The 20,476-nt window shown below is 41.0% G+C and overlaps 1 protein-coding gene across 1 annotated transcript in view; it reads right to left on the bottom strand.

Annotated features, from left to right (window-relative positions):
* Positions 1-20,469, bottom strand: part of Plcl1 (phospholipase C-like 1) — a 348,340-nt gene extending 327,871 nt beyond the window's left edge. Inside the window, exon 1 of the mRNA NM_001114663.1 lies at positions 19,785-20,469. Coding sequence (NP_001108135.1) covers positions 19,785-20,027 — 243 coding nt within the window. The 5' untranslated portion in view covers positions 20,028-20,469. The remainder of the gene's footprint in view (positions 1-19,784) is intronic.
* Positions 20,470-20,476: the final 7 nt, after the last annotated feature.

Here is a 20,476-nt window from a genome sequence, read left to right as displayed (position 1 = left end):
AAGATCCTATCTCAATCAATTAATCAGTCAGTCAGTCAGTCAGTCAGTCAATCAATCAATAGAAATCCCATCTTACCAATGTAGAAACTGAATGACACTCAGGAAAGAAAACAAAGCACAGATAATAAAAAGCAAACATGAGACTGGAAAATCTCAAACAGATTTTCAAGTCTGTATCCTTTTACCTCCCCCAAAGACTCCCCCACTCAAAGATTAAGTTCACATGAAGTCCTGTGAACCTAACAGTGATAGGTTGCATTGACACAGGGAAGGGTCCTTTAGGGAGGTGCAAGAAAATGGTTTATCTCCGTTCAATTGGTAGGGGTAAGTTAAATTTTTAATCTAACACTTAAAAGAGCTATAGAAGATGCATGGACAGTCTACGGTCCCTTCCTTCATAGAACTGATGAAATGAAACTGAAAAGGAAGAAAAAAAAAAAACAGAGGACACAGAAATTCCCTGATGTCTACTGAATAATTTCTAATTTATTATGCTCTTTTGAAAAATCACAGTTATAAGTGATGGGCTAAGAGGATGCTATGTGTTCTATGAAAGGCTTACTTCCAGTATGAAAACTTCTAGGAACTGTAGTCCCAGTAGGCTAAATTTACTGCTGGGTGCTAGAATTAGGCCCCTGCATCATTCGGCTGCAAAACAGTGGCTGTCTCTAGTACTTATGAATGGTTTGCCCGAGAACTTCCACCAAAGTGCAGTTCTTTTCAGGTTCTTTCCTCCAGAAAGCTGGAAGCTGCCTTAAGATCCACTAGTTTAAACGAAAGCAACAAAAGATGGTTTTTAAAAACAATTTTCTGAAGACCAAAGCTGGTCTTTCTAGTTCCGTTTCTATTCTCAGAAAACAAGACATAGAAAACCTGACATCTGTAATATTGTTCACCTTTCCTTGGGCAATATATGATTTTGTTCAAACACATTAATAATTACAGTTAATTCTTTAATAAGAAAAAAAAACTTTCATCTGTCTGGATTCTTTTCCACCTACTGGCTTACCCCTCCCTCACCCACAGGAACTTGGTGGGTGGCAAACACCTAAGACAATAGGCCAGAGCTAAAAAATAAGAAAAGAAGACAGATAGCATTTACCTTAGCCACATTATAATTCACAATAAAGTAATAGCTGCCATTTTTATACATCAATCCTTATCTTTAAAAATTTATTTTAAACTTGCTCATTATTTATTTAAGGCCACCATCTTTACAAAGCATTGCACCTTGTCCTTGGAAGACCACAAAATCAAATAGTTTGAGAAAGTACAGAGCTAAGCAAAGAATTCTCAACCAAGGAATCTCGAATGGCCAATAAGTACCTAGAGGTGTACTTACTTGAGATTCTGTTTTCCTGATCAGTTTGGAAACCATGGCATTAACAGGCTTTCCAAACTGATCAGGAAAACAGAATTCTCAATAAGCTGAAATGGAGGAGGCAGCTCAGAGAAGCACATACTGCAGTAGACCAGCTAAGAACCTAAGCCAGACATTGTTTGACAATAGTCAAGCTCTCATTCTCAGTTTGTAAACAGGCACACACTTCACTAGAGTGAGCATAAATTGGGAAGAGAACGTGGAGTCTGAAGTCATTAGCTAGCAGAGGCCTTTTGTTTGTTTAAAAAGCAAAATTCAAAGATGCAGTTGAATTCTAAGGTATGATCAGCTCAGCTAAGTTAATAAGGAGACTATTCCATTGGAAAATGGAAAGTGCTTTTCTAAAGTTCCAATCGAACTGGAAGCAAGAAAAGCATTGTATTGTATACTGCTCATTAAAATGAAATTTTAAAACAGGATTAATCAAAGCTGAGCCCAGAATTTCCAATATTTCCAATTTTCTGAGGAACCGCCAGATTGATTTCCAGAGTGGTTGTACAAGCTTGCAATCCCACCATCAATGGAGGAGTGTTCCTCTTTCTCCACATCCTCGCCAGCATCTGCTGTCACCTGAGTTTTTGATCTTAGTCATTCTGACTGTTGTGAGGTGGAATCTCGGGGTTGTTTTGATTTGCATTTCCCTGATGACTAAGGATGGTGAAGATTTCTTTAGGTACTTACTGGCCATTCAAGATTTCTTGGTTGAGAATTTGTTGTTTAGCTCTGTACTCTACTTTTTAATTGGGTTATTTGGCTCTCTGGAGTCTACCTTCTTGAGTTCTTTGTATATTTTGGATATTAACCCTCTATCGGATGTAGGGTTGGTAAATATCTTTTTCCAGTCTGTAGGTTGTAGTTTTGTCCTATTGACAATGTCCTTTGCCTTACAGAAGCTTTGCAATTTTATGAGGTCCTATTTGTCAACTGTTGATCTTAGAGCCTGAGCCATTGGTGTTTTGTTCAGGAACTTTTCCCCTGCGCCAATGTGGTCAAGGTTCCTTCCCACTTTCTCTCCCCCCCCCCAGGTTTGTTTGTTTGTTTGTTTTTGTTTGGTTGGATTTTTTTGTTTTGTTTTGTTTTTTGGGTTTTTTGGTTTTTTTGGGTTTTTTTTTTGCTTTTGTTTTTTTTTTCTGTGTGTTTTGTTGTTGTTGTTGTTGTTGTTGTTGTTGTTGTTGTTGTTGTTTTGAGACAGGGCTTCTCTGTATAGTCCTGGCTGTCCTGGAACCCACTTTGTAGACCATGCTGGCCTCAAACTCAAAAATCCACCTGCCTCTGTCTCACAAGTGCTGGGATTAAAGGTGTGTGCCACCACCACCACCAGCCCCACTTTCTCTTCTATTAGATTCAGTGTATCTGGTTTTATGTGGAGGTCCTTGATCCACTTGGACTTAAACTAAGCTTTGTACAAGGAGATAAGAATGTATCAATTTACATTCTTCTACATGCCAACCTCCAGTTGAACCAGCACCACTTTTTGAAAATGCTGTCTTTTTTCCACTGGATGGTTTTGGCTTCTTTGTCAAAGATCAAGTGACCATAGGTGTGTGGGTTCATTTCTGGATCTTCAATTCTATTCCACTGATCCACCTGTCTTTCTCTGTACCAATACCATTCGATTTATATCACTATTGCTCTATAGTACAGCTTGAGGTCAGGGATGGTGATTCCCCCAGAAGTTCTTTTATTGTTGAGAATAGTTTTCACTCTCCTGGGTTTTTATCATTCCAGATGAATTTGAGTATTGTTCTTTCTATCTCTGTGAAGAATTGAGTTGGAATTTTGATGGAGATTGCATTGAATCTGTAGATTGCTTTTGGTAAGATGGCCGTTTTTACTATGTTAATCCTATCATCTATGAGCGTGAGAGATCTTTCCATCTTCTAAGGTCTTCTTCAATTTCTTTCTTCAAAGACTTGAAATTCTTGTCATACAGATCTTTCACTTGTTGGGTTAGGGTCACACCAAGATATTTTATATTATTTGTGACAATTGTGAAGGGTGTAAAAGACTATTTTCTTTCTCAGCCCACTTATCCTTTGAGTAGAGGAAGGCTACTGATTTGTTTGAGTTACTTTTATTTCCAGCCACTTTGCTGAAGTTGTTTATCAGCTGTAGGAGTTCTTTGATAGAATGTTTGGGGTCACTTGTGTATATGACCATATCCACAACCAATAATAAATTTAATGGACCAATAACACATTCTTTCACTCTAGCATTTAAGAGAACTGAAAATAATTTTGAACCTGAACTAACTCTAGTGAAACCATACAACTATTCCTCAAGAAGGAGCTAGCTGGCACACAGAGCTTTTTAAAGGGCAAAGGAAAGCTTTATGACTGCATTGATTTTTTTTAACAAGGCAGCAATGATGATCACAGAAGCATCAATGTGACTAACACCTACAATCCCAAAATCCATAAGCAGATAATGAGGTTCCTCTGTCACACCAGAAAGGTGACCACACAATCCTGTCAGGTTATATAACCTACCAGGCCAAACATGTGTCACTCCATGTCTCAAAGGTACTCTTCTTTCAAAGCCCTCAACCAAAATCCTAAGAATTTTTTTTTTTGGTTTCTTGACTCCTTCTATGTCTTAAGGGCCCTGACTATTCATCCTTAGTATTTATTGACTAAATTGTAACCACCTAGCAAAGCCTGCTATCTACAGCTCTTATTTGGTGCCCTCAACAGCCCTGGAAGGGAGGTTCTACTACAGAGACAAAGCTGAAAGTAATAGATAATAAACACCATAGTAAGCATCACACAGCTGGGGGAAGACAGCATAAAGTCCTGTTGCCCAGCTGTGGACTTTAATGGCAGTGTGTGTCCACTCTTGAACATAACATCTAATTTTAGGAATGTCTAGCCATCCATAATGTATCTTACATTGTTCTTAGAGTCTTAGAATCTCTTACATTGTTAAGAGAATCTTTCTTTTCTCAACTATTTATTTTAATAATTACTTCCCAAGAATCAATGGGACTGACCTTAGCTGTGACTCACAGCACTGGGGATATGGAACCTGAAGACGCCAGCTCCTGTAGCCAGGCAGGAACCACAGTGGGACAATAGGAACACCAACCCACCCACAAAACTTTCAACCCAAAGTTTATCCTGTCTACAATAAATGCAGGAATAAGGGATGGAGCAGAGACTGAAGGAATGGCCAACCAATAACTGGCCCAATTTGAGCTCCACCCCATGGGCAAGCACCAGTCCCTGATACTATTAATGATACTCTGTTATGCCTGAAGTCAGGAGTCTAGCACAGCTGTGAGAGGCTCTATCCAGCAGCTGACTCAGACAGATGCAAATGCCTACAGCCAAACAGTGGATGGAACTTTGATTGTTTTAGTACTCTTGTACTGTACTAAAACATGAGGAGGGATTGCAGCCTCTAAGAGGATAGGAATTCCACAGGAAAATCAAGAGTCAACTAACCTGATCCCTTGGGAGCTCTTAGAGACTAAACCACCAACCAAAGAACATACATGGGCTGGACATAGGCCTTCCCAGCCATATGTAGCAGATGTGCAGCTTGGTCTTCAATTGGGTCCCGAACAACTAGGGTGTGGGGGTAGAGGGGCTATCCCAAAAGCTGTTGCCTGTCTGTGAGATAGGTTCTTCTAGTTGGGCTGCCTTGCCTGGCTTCAGTGGGAGAGGACGGGCCTAGCCTCATAGCGACTTATGTGCAAGGGTAGGGGATGTATCCAGGGGAGCCCCCACCTGCTCAAAGGAAAAGTGGAGGAAGGATGAGGGAAGGAATGTGAGGGGGTGACCATGAGGGAGGCAGTGATGTAAAGTGAATAAGTAAAATAAATAAATAAACAAAATTAAAAATAAATTTAAAAACTAAAAAAATAAATAGAAAAAAAATAGCACAATGGGCTAATACAGTAAATTGAATCCAACTGCCAGATCAAGCATGTCTTTGGTCAATTTATCAAATCTCCTCAAATTCAAAAGCATTGTTTCTTGGATACAAAATACACGTCTGTTAAACATCTGCCAATGGAACAGTAACTTTTCCCCAGAAGAAAAATTCTCCCGATACTGAATCTACAAAAAGGAAGAGGAGATGCAGAGGGGATGGTGGACCACAGCAATCAGTGATGTGGTCTAAAAGCAGAACAAGCCTCTAAATCATGGCCTGAATCTGGGAATGCTGCTATCTTAAGCTGTCGGTTAATCAATGAGGTGGATCTATGACGTAAGCAGGGAACAGTAGGAAATATATGTTACACGCACAAAGTGCTCAAATGATGACTAGAACATGGCAAGCAGGAGTGTCAAAAGTCATCACTGTGGTCTGAGGGTAAGAGAAGACACCCACATAATTCCCTTCAATATGTCAAGAGACGTAACATGAAATTGAAACTTACCCTTTATCTTTCCTAAAGGTGGCAATAAAGACTGTCTAGGAAAAGTGCCATATTTGGGCTCAACATAAGAAAATTTCCAGGCCACAAAAGAAGCATGGAGAAGGTTAGCTTACTCACGAGGAGAGGGAGCGCCTGGTGCAGAGAGGTCAATCTCATGCAACTGCAGGGATTCCTGGAGCATCTACAGAACTCTCTGCCTCAATGTAGTGAACTGCAAAACGACCTCCAATGGCTAAGAGAGTCAGGTCTGGTTTCTTTCACTCAGTGCTTGGCACACACTGTAGCTGTTCAAGACATCCCTATTTGTTGTCATCTGGGGGTATCTATTTAACTCACCAATCTATATGACATAACTTTGAAATAAGACTTAGTAGCATATAAGCCACATTATTATCCATTGACAACAGAGAACCTAAATCCATCTGGCTTTCTCCAGATACTTTCCAAAGTTCAGAGCAGAAGAAAAAAAAATCCAGTGCAAAGTCTTCATTTTTATATAAATAAATATATAATATCTAGATTTTTAAATTATGTTCCAACTTTTTATCTTAGTTATTGCCACTTAACCCTCAACACACAAACAAAACAAAACATACAAAAAAAATGTCAGTGGAGAAAAGTGCTTTTGTCTTTGAGCACCTAACAGTCTTCACAGGAGTGAAAACTTAACTCTCAGTGATGTAAGCTCACGTGCAGATCCTGCTGTTACAGCAGTAGCACTGAGGGGACCCGGCTTTCTTTTTGTTTCACTATCTTGAATTGCCATATAGACTGGAAACCCATTATATTACCAATATACTCAGTGGATTGGCATTCAATGACTATAGAAATGCGAGAAAATGAATGTACTTAGTTGTAAGTCGCCAAGGTTGCAGTATTCTGTTACAGCTGCAATATGAAAACAACTTTGCATTTCTAACGCTGGAGTTTCCCCTAATCCTCATCTGTGTGTGATGAAACAAGTCCTCAGTCCCTCTGGTGACTTCTATATCCCTGTGAATTCCAGCTTAAGTAACACATAGATCCTGGGCTAACTGAGGATAGCTGCTACTGTAAAAACAGTGAAGCTGAACCAGCCATATTAAAGAAATCTTTAATTTTGTGGGTGTGCTGTTTGTTTGTTTTTGATTTTTAGGATTTCAGAGCCAAAAGTATTGCAAGATAGATTTTCTTAAGATTTTCTTAATGACAGTTCCATCTTGCCAGACCCCTGTGAGAACTGAGGTGACACCAGAGCTTGACAATGTTAGTGCCCATTATTCTTCTATAATATGAAATGCTTGGAAGAAACCTCTACCGTCCACCCATTATATCACATATATATGTCTGTCACATATTATGTATGTGTATTAGAGGGCTCTTTCAGGTCCTTAAGACTCAGTCCAGTTCATTTTAAAGCTCCAGCTTGATGCTTAGCTCAAGGTCCTCTTGTGGAGGTTGGTTATAGTGACTGGTGCAGAGAACAAGCCTGCTCTACCCACTTCTCCTTTTTCTCTTCCTCCTGCACTTCCCTTTTAGGATTGTGCTGAAGGGGCGAGATAGGAAAAGCTCAGGTCATCTCAGAGGATGGAACGCATAGGAACATTTCAGGACCCACTAGGCTGCTTTCCTCTGCTGCTCACATTAACCCAGAAGTGGTTGGGCTTCCTCTGTAAGGCAGACATCTAATGTTCTCTGTAGGGCTGTCTGTTCTCCAATGCCTTCTTCTCCGTGTATTAACCATCCTAGTGTTAGAGATGCCCTGTGGATCTTACTTTTCTTCCACCATTCCTCATTAACCCCTGCCCGTGTGTCCTAACTAGTTTGGGTTCTGTTGTTGTGATATAACACTTTGACCAAGGCAACTTAGAGACAGAAGGGTTTATTTGGGCTTACAGTTTCAGAGACCTAAGAGTCCATTATCATCATGGCAGGGCAACATGACAGGAGGCAGCCATGGTAACTGGAGCAGCAAGAGAGGAGCTCATATCTTAAACAGTAGACAGGAAGCAGAGAATGCATTGGGAATGGCACATGACTTCCGAAAGCTAAAAGCCCACCCCAGTGACCTAATCCTCCCAGCAAAGCCACACTTTCTAAATCTACCCAAAATAGCTCCACTGATGGCTAACTATTCATTGGAGACCATGGAGAACATCTCATTCAAACTACCACATCTTATTCTTACAAGGCTTCCTTTGCTTCAGTGGCCTGGAGGCACCTCGGATGAGACAATGAGAGGCCTGGATATATTCTACTGTCCCCTTTCCCGATATCTGGACCAGTTTCAAGGACTGACAGTCATTCAGTCACTCGGAGTAGCAACTCAGAGAAGAGGTGAACATCAGTCTCAGCTTAGAGGGGAACTTGGTGGAGAGGTGGGCCATTGGAAGTCCACAACTTACACCTTACACTCAAAAACCACCATTGTAGATCAAGCTACAATCCCAGCACTCAGGAAGCTGAAGTTGCTTTATTCCGTAGTAAGCTTGATCTAAAAAAGTTTGTACATGTATGCGTGTTGGTTTATCTACATATTTTTGTTGATTGTACACATGAGTGAAGCATGCTCACATGTGTGCACATGAATGTAGACGTTAGAGGTTGAGTTCAGGTATCTTTATCACTCTTCACTTTATATTTTGATGCAGAGTCTCATCAATTTGCTGAGGTTGGCTGGACAATGAGCCTCACTACTCGCCTCCACCACATGTTCCCAGCAATGGGGTTATAGACAGATTCCATCATGCGTTGGGGTTTTTGTGCTGTTGTTGTATTGTGGGTTTTGTTTGTTTTGAGACACGGTTCACCTGTTTAGCCCTGGCTGTCCTGGAACTTGGTCTCTAAACCAGACTGGCCTTGAACTCAGAGATCCATCCTCCTCTGACTGCCCAGTGTTAGGATTAAAGGTCTGCACCACCACACATGGCTAATGCTTTGTTTTTTAATGGAGTTACTTACGTGGGTAAAACAAAACAAATCATCTTTGAGTCCTTTCTCTTCCTGCCTCGTGTGGTAAGAGGAAGAAATAAGTTCTCTTTGGGGTCCATGCTTTCCTTCTAAGACTTTCTCTCTCCCTGCTCTCCTTTGAGCTAGCCTGGAGGAAAGAACAATGCACGAGCAATAATGAGGGCTGCAATGGGTGATGGGCTGAACACGTTCTTCATGCTTCTTAAACCCCTTTATTTAAACTGCAGGGTGAACTCCAGCACCTATTACACCCATTTGTATGATGGGCTGTTTGCCAAAACACAATCCTCTGTACTGATTAAACTGCCATGCTGAGGGTGCAACCATGGAGACTCACTTTGGCATTTCCTAGGGCTGGGGCTAAAATGTAGGAGAGTAGACAAAGCTTCTTACTGATACTGAGTGTCCCCACCAACACTCAGACTCGCCCTCCCAGAGAGCTCTAAATTCAAATAACCTTGGTAAATGTATTAGAATGTTAGTGAGATAAGTCAGCAGGTAGAAGTGTTTGCCATTCGGGACTAAGGATTTGGATTCAATTCGCCGAACCCACAGTAAAAAAAGAAAAGTTGTCCTCAACTTTTAACCAAAAACGTTACTGTGCAAAGGCTGCAGTGAGGGGGGCTCTTCTAGAGAACACTTCTGCATCTTCTCAACAATCCAGTATGGCTGCAGAGAGATAACTAAAGCTGACCCACAGTTTCTGAACAAGAGAAGTGACCTGTACATGCATTATGGCATACACATACACATTCCTACACACACACACACACACACACACACACACACACACACACACACATAGACACACACATACACCAAAATAAGACATTTAAAGATAAATAAATGTGTTAAAATGTACTACAAAGAACCAAAAGCTATCAAAATCTATACCATTAATTTTCCAAATTTCCAATTCTGCACAATGAGCCCAGTAAAGAAATCCTTATTGAGCCTTTTCCTCAGTCCTATTTGGCCCACTCGCCTCCAGCATATCTGGTCCTTCACTCTCCTCTTACCGTCCTCAGCCACTGGCAAAACTTAGCTTCAGTGTAGTGTGCCTTCTCCCCACGGTGTGACTTTGAATAGCCTGACTGGTTATGTTTCTAATGAATGTGCCTTTGGATGGAGTCAAGAGGCAGAGTGCAAGGCTGTCTTGGTCTACACAGTAAGTTCCAAGATAGCCAGGGCTACCCAGCGAGATGCTCTCTCAAACAAAACAAAAAGGGCTGCCTGTTGCTGATCTCCAATGTCTCTAAAAAGCATAAAGGCACTTACTGCAAGACCAGCTTGACCTCATACTAACAGCATGTCAGAAAATATTAGTTTAAAAATATGTTTGTTACAAGAGATTAAAAAAATGTTTGTAAGTTTCAGATGCTAGATAGAACGAAACGTTTTTAGCAAAACAAAAAATTGTAATCCACTTTAAGAGAATGTAATCAAATATGTTACGTGCAAAGGCTGCAGTGAGGGGGACTCTTCTGGAGAGCACGTCTGCATCTTTTCAACAATCCAGTATAGCTGCAGAGAGATAACACAGTTTCTGAACAGGAGAACTGACTAGCTTTTGACAACTGCACAATCTCCCAATGATAGGAACAAACCTCTGGGTACCATTTGGTCCTAGCACTGTGTCTCAGCATAGCAGAACAATTACCTTTAGCACAATAAAGTAGACACAAAGACGGTTATAACATAGTCTTATATCCAGTCTTCCTACCCTATGACTTCAGAATTTCTCTACCAAAACAAAAAGCATTAAGTGTTCAGACAGACTTTAGTTTAATAAATTCATCAAATATTCACTAAGTTCCTCCTGCGTGAGAAGTACTATACCTTCCCAGAAATAACAAGAGGAAATCCCAATTACAGGACATCATATTCACTTATCAAGAAAATGGCAGTTTCCATCGATTGGGAACTCAGGCACTTCTTACTGATGTATTGATGGAAGACAAAAGTATCAAACTATAAAATATCATATCAGCTTGTAATGATTAATAGCCTGTCTTTAGCATGTATAATTTATTCTAAAGATGTATCATAAACCACTGCTTAATGCTAACTTTTGTCAAGAAGCAAAACTATACTACCAGGAGACCCATCTTCTCAAAGAAAAATGGAATACAAAATGAATGTAAAATCATCAATGTTTCATGTGAAAGGTTATAAAATTGAGGGGGAGAAATGTGTTCAAATAATTCCGAAGAGAAATCCCCAACACTGTTTACAGAAAGTTTTTTTCTTGATCTGTCAGCTGAACTTACTGTGCAAGGGTAACAACTTTGAAAATCTGCTCTTTCATACACACCAGATAAGGATTTAATCAGTAGTATTTGGGGGAGCATATAGCATAAAGAGTTGAAACAGTCAGAGGTAATGGCACATACCACTAGTTCCAGCACTTAGGAAGCAGAGGTGGCGGGGGGCGGGGCGGGGGGAGTCTCTGTAAAAGTATAAACTTTACCTGGCTCTGCATTTGTTAGTTATGTGAGACCACAGAAAAGTCATTTAACATCTCATCTATAAACACTGATCTTGATAATAATAACACTTCCATATGCTTACTGTGATATCTAAGTTACTTAATGCACATTAAGTGCTCAAAATGATGCCAGAATAAAAATCATAAAGAATAAATATCATATAAGTACTTTCTATTATTATAGAAAATTTCTCAGTAGGATAACTTATTCAAGATATTACTGTATTTTGTCAATTTTATAAAAAAGAAAATGAAACTATTTAATTATTAATAGAATTTTTAAATATATACTATTTAATTATGGTACAGAATCAATAACTCCAAAATGCCTTAACACTGGGCTTTGCCAAAGCTAAAATGATTTTGCATCTTCTATGAAAACCTCTAGGGGTAGCAAAAGGTTCCATTCCCTTACAACAGACTCGCTATCCCCTTTCCCAAATTTATTCATGATCAATAAATAGCAAACTATTAGTTGAGGGATGCTGACTGGACTGTACTTTATGAGGTACATCCCTAGGGAGAGAGACATCATGGTGCACATGTGCATCAACCCAACACTCAAGATAGACTGGAAGGAAGAAGGATGAGTCATTCTTCTTATATAAATGCCCTTGGATGAAGCCTGGCCCTAGCCAGTTCTAAGCCCTGGAAACCATGGCTCCTTCTGACCTCAGTGTATACCTGAATATCACACTCATCACCAGCCCTTAGGCTAAAGAGTGTGTGGGCCTTAACCACACAGGCTTTTCACCTGCTTTGGTCTAAGATAACTTAGGCTTAGGAAAAAATGCCCACTACAAGGTTGGGTCTGGTTCCACAATATAATGCTGGTCCCAGGTAAGCATAAAGTGTTCTTTGATCTATTTTTGTATTCTTTCTGTTATTTATCTCCCTTGGGATCAATCACATAGAGATGTACTTTGAATCTGAATATTTATCTCTAGGCCCCAAACTCTCACAGCATCACAATCTCACCATTTCTAACCAGAATCTTATACCATGTGAAAAACACAAGCTTGCTACTCGTACATACTTTCTGGGCTTAGTCAGTGCTTCATCCAAAATTAGCATATTTTAAGAGGCTCTTGAGAAAGGTCAAAAATAAAAGAATGAACAAAACAGATGTTATCTCCCAAAGGTATTTTGAACTTTTAATACAAAGTTGTACAGTTAAGGACAAACACAATCTCCTTGCCAATAATAGCTACAGCCTAAGGCTGTAACATAGTTCAATGGCTGAGACCCTGAAATCCATCCCTGATATTACAAAAGAAAGAAAGGAAATATCTACACACTTTCATAATTTATAAAAACAAACTCAAAAACACTGAAAAACTAAATGCACTTACCAAACAGTTTAGTTTTTACGTCTGGGATGGATTGGATTGTTTCTAAAATTGTTCTTCCTGAGTGAGAATGATGATGTAACTTCCTAGAGTGAGCATGATGATGTAACTTCCTAGAGTGAGAATGATGATGTAACTTCCTAGAGTGAGAATGATGATGTAACTTCCTAGAGTGAGAATGATGATGTAATGATGATGTAACTTCCTAGAGTGAGAATGATGATGAAAAGATGGCTCTTTTCTACTCACATATGTAAGTCTGCTTTTCTCAAAGTAATGCTAAATTGATCACAAGTTTGGTGAGTTAAAATGATACTATTCAAAATAAAGTAGATAATGCCTCTCCTAAACATATCTACATAAGACATTACAAATAAAACTACAAATAAACTCAAGTTTAAATCCAAGAGAATTTCAACACTTTGTCATACTAGAATATTGCTGTTGCCATCAGTGTTTGATAAAATACAATACCCAGGCCAATACTTAAACAATACAAAATGTTACACAGAAATTGGCCCTCAGTTATTATTATTGTTATTTAGCATAGTATAATTAATCACTAATTATAATAAGCTCTGATGTATTCCATTGTGATAACAGGAATACAATGATGAACTGGGAAACAGGGGTGAATAAATTAAATGAAACTCCAATCCAACCTGTATTACATGATTAAAACAAAACATAATATTTTGCAAAGCTGACAGATTTTTCTATAGAAAGATTTATTTATGTATTATCTTAGATTTATACTGAAAATCCAATTCAATAGCTCTCTCCTCTTCTTAGAACCAGTGGTTCATTCAGGGGTGACATCAATAAAGGGAGGCTCATGAAGCCATGGTGCCCCTGAGCATCTAGTAGTCATTTAAAGATGAATCCCTTTCAAATATACAAAGTTATGGCTCTGGCAATTTGGCCATTAGGCTTGAATATAGGATTGTTTTAATGTTCACTACTAGTAATGCTGAACAGAGATGGCAAGAAGGTACTCAGGTCAGCTCTTCCCTGGCTACTCGCGCTTGATCAGTTGCTCTAGCATTACTCAGAGGCACTTTCAATGGATTGTTTGTTCAGTAGCACCCGGCTATGCCGGCTCTCTCCTAGTGTTTCTTCATCACGCCCTGCTGTGCCTGAGGTGCTATTTGGCAATAAATGTTCAATTGACATTTTACAGTACAACATTTAATTGCCTGTTTACTTCATTGTAAAAGGGAATAGTTGGGACAACCATTCAGAGGTAATCACAGTGTGTGGTTAACCCCTCGGTGGCTTTGTAAGTGAATTATATTCTTTAAACCTTTTCCAAAAGGAAAAGCAAAACTATAAATTCTAAGAATTGTAACAAACACTGATTAACAACAGGCACTTCTAAACCCTTTCATCAAAATGTAACAGGGTATTTACCCAAGGTCTTATTCTTCATTTCTCTCCAGAGGTGCTATTAAAAGACACACCAGAAAAGCACTGAAATAAGAAACCACTTCTAAGGTGAACTGTGAGCATTCTTCTATGACAATTTCAGAGAATCTACGCATTCTGACCAAAGTTGTTGGGATAGTAAGGCAAAGCCACCAAGAGGTTCAGTGCTACACATACAGCTGACTCGTGCTTCAGAAGGAGAACTCCATCTGAGGCTGCAGATGCTAACAGCTATCCCCAGGCAAAGCTGGTCAGCTCCAATGAGTTGTCAGGTTATCTCTTTAAAATCCTGACATCAGTTTGTTATTAAAAGGTTTTAACACATATCAGTTGTCTTAGTTAGGGTTACTATTGCTGTGATAAAACACCATGACCAAAGCAACTTGGGGAAGAAAGGACTTACTCAGGTTACACTCCCACATCACTGTTTATCACTGAAAGAAATCAGAATAGGAACTCAAACAGGGCAGGAACCTGGAGACAGGTACTGATGCAGAGGCCATGAAGGAATGCTGCTAACTGGTTTGCTCCCCATGGCTTGCTCAGCCTGCTGTCTTATAAAACCCAAGACCACTAGGGCCAGGGATGACACCACACACCATGGTCTGAGCCATCAGCCATAAATCAATCACTACTTTAAAAAATGCCTTTTAGCCCCATCTTAGGGTATCATTTTCTCAGTTGAGTCTCCCTCCTTCCAGATAACTCTAGCTTATGTCAAGACTAGCCAGCACATAGCTATAGGGACAAAAGTCTATATGCTGATCAATTCCAGGGCTACTCTACAAAAGCATATATAACTCTGGCATGCCTAAAAATTGTAAGTAGTTTTTCGATCATGTTTAATTTCAGATTACAACTGTTTATAAAACTGTGTTCAGAGTTCCAAGTGAAATCCTCTTTGCCCCACTCCCCTATAATAAAAATATGCATTCAGTGTACCAGATATCTGGTCCTTCTATGTATCAATTTAAAGAAAATACAATTCTTCTCACAACTCTGTCAGTCTTTAGGGACACAGGAAAGAAACTGGCCTAATGTAAAACAGGTATGAGCTTCAAAACTGACACCACTAAGAGGTATGGGTTCCATACATTGACAGGTGAGCTCCTTAGCCAGTACACACCAGCCAAACTGCTTTTCCACACACAACATGGACCTAACAAAGGGCCACAAACTCCAGGAAGGGATGTTAATCCCCATCTTGGCCACGGAGCTCCAGATGGTCTAAACTGGGGGAGGAAGGAGAGAAGGGACAATTCACCTCACCAACCCAAGATTCAGATTCTTCATGCGCTCAGCTTGTTTCTAACCTACAAAGTGTTGAGTTGTGAACTTACTGCATCTGAGGAAATGCATGATAACAGTTTCAGCTGTTAAGCAAACATGGCTGTGAATCCTGGCTCTGCCTTGAATTAAGTCTCTCTATGCCTCCCTTACACCAGAATTTCATACACATTGTGAGAATAGGAAGTGTATGAAAGCCTGTTTAGTATTTAACCATAGTAGGCAACTCATAATGTAAATTCCATCCTCTTTGCCTCTCTGCTGAGTCATAACTTGGTCATGAGTCAACTGGTACCCATGATGCATCTTTGAGGTTGCAGCTCACAACACCAGAGAGGGTAAAACTGGTCATGATAACTACTTGATGAGGCACAGACAACACCCGTTCCTTTAGATGCTTTGCACTATGTCCCTGGTCCTCACTCCTAGCACCAATCTTCATCCAACACGAATGCACCATGCAGTGCAGTCAGTGTGGTACTCACTCTTCCTTGCCTAGGTTATATAGATTTAGTTGGAATAAAAGAAATCAGACAAAGGGAGAAACAAAAATGAACTGTTTTCAAAACAGTTATGCATCTCAGTTCCCACTATCTAATATAAAGAATAAGCTACACTGTTTCTTATTTCTACAATATTATAGTGTTAGGGTTATTGGCTACAATTTTAAATGAAAGATATTTTAAATATTAGAATATTTACATCAAATACTAGATAAGCACTCTAACTTACTAGAAATATATTCAAATACAAAATAGCACATTGATATTAGATACTGTTAGCATTCTCCTAACTTTTCGTCTGAAATCATGTATCAAAGTGTCTTGGGGGTTTATTGTTATGAAGCGACACCAATACCAAAGCAACTCTTACAAAGGCAAACATTTAATTGGGGCTAAAGGAAGCCAGGAAACTGGATTTTTACACTGGACATAGCTCAAAGCCAACCCCCACAGTGCCACACTTCCTCCAACAAGGCCATACCTATTCAAACCATCACAAAGAGGAAATTAAGATGGACTCAATGAATACAATGCTGCACACACACACTGCAAAACATGAACTACTTATCAATGGAAATCCTGTAAAAAATAATCATATGAGAAAAAAAAGTAAATGGATTACAGAGAATCTAGCTAAATTCTTATAATATTAAAAAAAATCCTAAGAGTATAAAGAAGAAAACCACATTGACATTAGGAAGGCTTGCGAAGATGGGCACAGATGACAGTGGGATTGTTTCACTCAACTCAGAAGGAAATTGTTTTCTCGGCTGTACACATGTTTTCAAATTAGGAAGGGCAAATTCACTATAAATATCCCTTTAATTAACATACAAGGAAGCCTGTTTTCTGGTAGGGTAAAGGGATGCATGTTTTTAATCTAATATTCACGCTAATAGGGAATTCACATTAAAATAATTAAAACCAAATAATCTAAATCAACTTGAAAAGAATTTAATATTTGACAAATCACAACCTTTCTTTAGATCATAGGTATGGTAGGAATGTCAACTGTTGTTGTGATATATAAATGTGTGTGTGTGTGTGTGTGTGTGTGTGTGTGTGTGTGTGTGTGTCTCACAAACTCAGAGATCCACCTGCCTTCCGAGTGCTGAGATTAAAGGCATACACCAACATCACCCGGCTTAATATATTTTAATATAAAAGAAAGTTCCTTATTACACATATGTTTCAAAAGCAAATAAAAAGACAACATATATATTGCCAACCCTTGGTACAGAACATACACATCGATTACATGTATTCTGGTTTAAATATAAAATCCTCCAAAAAGAAAAGAAACCTCATGTATTGAAAGTTTGATCCTGAGTTTGATGTTCAGAGATGCCACTGGGAAGGTAATTGGATCATAAGGGTCGAGACCTAATCAGTAGATTTGTCCATCGTGATGGGTTTATTGGGGTATGGTGATAAGTAGGAACTGAGGCCCAGTTGCAGGAAGAAAGTCACTAGGGACAAGCCCTTGAAATGTAAGCCTTGTCCTCAGTCCCTCCTTCCCTCCTCTTCCCAGTCACGTGATCTGCTGTCCTCTCTGTTCCTCTGAGAAACACAGCCAGTGATGATGGGCTGAAACCTCTGAAACCATGAGCCACAATAAAGCTCCCCTCCTTTGATGTATTTCATTATAATGACATGAAGTGGCCAATATACATGTTCTATGCCTTTTTAGAAATTCTCATCTTTACTGCATTAATGTAACCAAGTTATGTGACAGAAGACTTAAGATGTAAATAAAAATGTTCCTGATCTCAGGAAGAGTGGAAGAGACCCCCCCACCCCCCACCCCCTCGCGCCTCTCACTCCCCTGAGATGAAGGAATAAAGGCCTCTGGAAGCATATCCCAGCAGCTGCCACCCACCAGGACTAGAGCATCCTTGAAGCTCAATGTGCTCAGCATAATGACCTTAGTCAATCTTCTGGGCATGGAAAATGTTTGATGCAAATGTGAAGGTATGAAGCCAATAAAACTCTAACCAGATTTCACTGTGCATGTTAAGGACCTCAACAGTTAGTCACAGAGACGCCATAGATATACATGCCTACAAATGCATGGGCTATTTTGGAAAGATGCATAAGAAAATGTTAATAGCTGTAGGATAGACTATGTGAGGGGGAGTCGAGTGCAGAGTAGGAAAACATCTTACTTTCACACTCCTTCGCAAGATTTAATTGTTTTAAATCATTATATATTCTGCAAATAAATCTAATTTAAAATAGCTCATCTAATTTTTGCAGTATCTTTAACTTTATATACCATTTACTTAATTTCCATTAAATAGAGAAAAATGTAATATTCTACTGTCTTCCTTCTGTCACAAAAACAAACTTCAAACAAAGCAAAAGAGGTGCTATTACTCACAAAAACCCTTATGATAATATAAACCACATGCCAATCATATAATGTAAGGGTGGGGCTTATTTATTTTGAGACCAGGTATGTTCAGGGGGTTAGGTTTGAAATAAGGATCCTCCTGTGTCAGCTTCTTGAGTGCTGAGTCCCAAGCTTCCATTTGAGCACAACCCTTGGATTTCAGTAGCACCCCAGGCAGCTCAGAGCAATTTCGGAGAGGTAAACTTGCTGCAAGAATCTGCATAGTCCTTAGACCTTGTGACTTGTGCTTTTCACAACATTATAAAGAACCACTGCTTTTATCGTAATGTATTTTAAACTACAATGACTATTTGCATACACGCAGGTCCACATATTGTAATCCAGATGTATCTGTTTCCTAATTATGATACTTGCCAGACAATACGATTTCTGACTTGTAGTATTAACGAAGGCCATTTCTCCTTTATCCAAATTCACATTCAGAATATAAGTCTCTTTGCGCGTTATGGAAAAGCACAGATAAACAAACAAACTACTACAGGATATTTTAAATTACCATCCACTTTTAACATAGAAGTCTCCCTGTACCTTTTTAATTTCCATGTGTCCATGCTGGAGAAAAATCATAGATAGTGCCTGGAGATAGGTGAATGTGGGCACAAACACTGGTGCTGCTAGCGTGGGAAAGAAGACACGCATTACATCGCGATTGCTTGGTTTAAACCTAAGCAAGCTTTCTGAATGTATGAGCCTATCCAGAAAGAATAATAGGTGGCTCCTAGACCTTTTGCTGTCGCCTGTGGTGTACTGTGTTTATCACAGATGGGTGGACATTCACACTGACTGCTTTACCAAGATCAGCTTTAATCTCACATGTACGTAGTATTCACATAGATCTATGCTAGGAAGCCCTATTCCAGGGCTCTTACCTGAAAAGATTACTCCAAAGTCATGCACCCAAAAGATGAACTTTCGAACATGGGAAACAAGTTCAAAGTGGAAGACAGAAATAAATAAATAGGGCGAAGAAAGGTTTACAATTCCTTGGCAGATGGATAAAGGCAAATCCTCTGGGGGTGCTAGGGGAGTCTGGGAACGTTTTCCCGGATGTGTGTTTTCTGCAGCGCAAAACCTCTAAGCTCTTCCTTCATCCTTTCTATGCTGCAGCGTCCGCTGCAAACTCTGCCTGCCTATCTGCAAAGTTCAGGCGTTTCAGGATTTCAGAACCATTTCTGTATGGGGGAGATTTCCCACACACAATTAAAAGTAAGCTGTGCTTTGCCTTTGCTGTTCGGGAAAGCTAGCTCTCCGCTGGAGAATGCACAGCCAGCCCGCAGGTCTCTGCATTTATCCCAAGTTCACCCTTCCTCCTCCCATCCACCGGTTAGTGAGAAAATGAGGGAAAGCATCCATCAAACCGCAGAAGCGCAGAGAACTTTTCCTCCGCTGTCAGAGAGGAAGTCACTTCTGCTTCTCAAGGCCAACAGCTGATTCTGGGAACCTCCGGACTAGGCAGGAAGGTTTGGCGATGAAGGAGGTGGGAGAAAACAATGCCCAGCCTGCGACGCCTAGGGCAATGAACATCCTGCCCAGGGGCTGGAGGGGGGATGTCCCCTACCCACCCGGCACCCATACCAGGCTCTGGGCCGCTGCTGCTCCGCTTACCTTGATGATGCTGCTACGCCGGGGGGTCGCTCGTGCAGCCTCCAGGAGGCCGGCCTCGCTATCCGCGGGGACCCCCGCAGCGCCCGGCAGCGCGACCCCACTGCGACGGTCCCTCATCCGGCCCCCCAAGGCCGGGGGTGGGGCGTCCCCTGAGGCAGCGTCGGCGCCGGCTCGGGGGTCGTCTTCGCCCCCGGCAACGTCGAGAGGCGCCGGAGCCTCCCTGCTAGCCGCGCCCTCAGCCATAGCCAAGCACGTTTTAGGCTCCCGGCGAGACAGCACGACCGCCAGCGGCGTCCAGCCCCGGGCACGGGTGCGCTCAGGCACCAGAAGGAAACCCCGCTAGACTTTGTTTTAGCGCGCCACGGCCGCTGCAGTGGCAGCCACAACTTTGTAGAAAGGAGACATCGCTCCGGCAGAGGCGTCCTCGGGCTGTGGTCCAGGAGGTCAGCGGGCCGGCGCGGACGGGCGGCGGGGGCGGGGAGAAGATGTGAGCGGGAGGGAGAAGCAGGCGAAAAGCAGCGGGAGGTACTGGAGACGCGAGGCGAGCGCCGGCTCTGTGCAGACAAAAGGCAGTGGGCGCCGGAGCCAGGAGCCTCGGAGCCGGGACGTGCGCGGCCGGAGCGGCGACTGCGGATCGGCCACCAGCCACCTGCCCGCCGACCGCAGCACGGCGGCCCCAGGAAGTGCGGCGG

Source organism: Mus musculus, chromosome 1 (genome assembly GCF_000001635.26).
Source record: "Mus musculus strain C57BL/6J chromosome 1, GRCm38.p6 C57BL/6J".
In the NCBI taxonomy this organism is placed as follows: Eukaryota; Metazoa; Chordata; class Mammalia; order Rodentia; family Muridae; genus Mus; species Mus musculus.
This window is presented reverse-complemented; position numbering and strand designations above follow the sequence as displayed.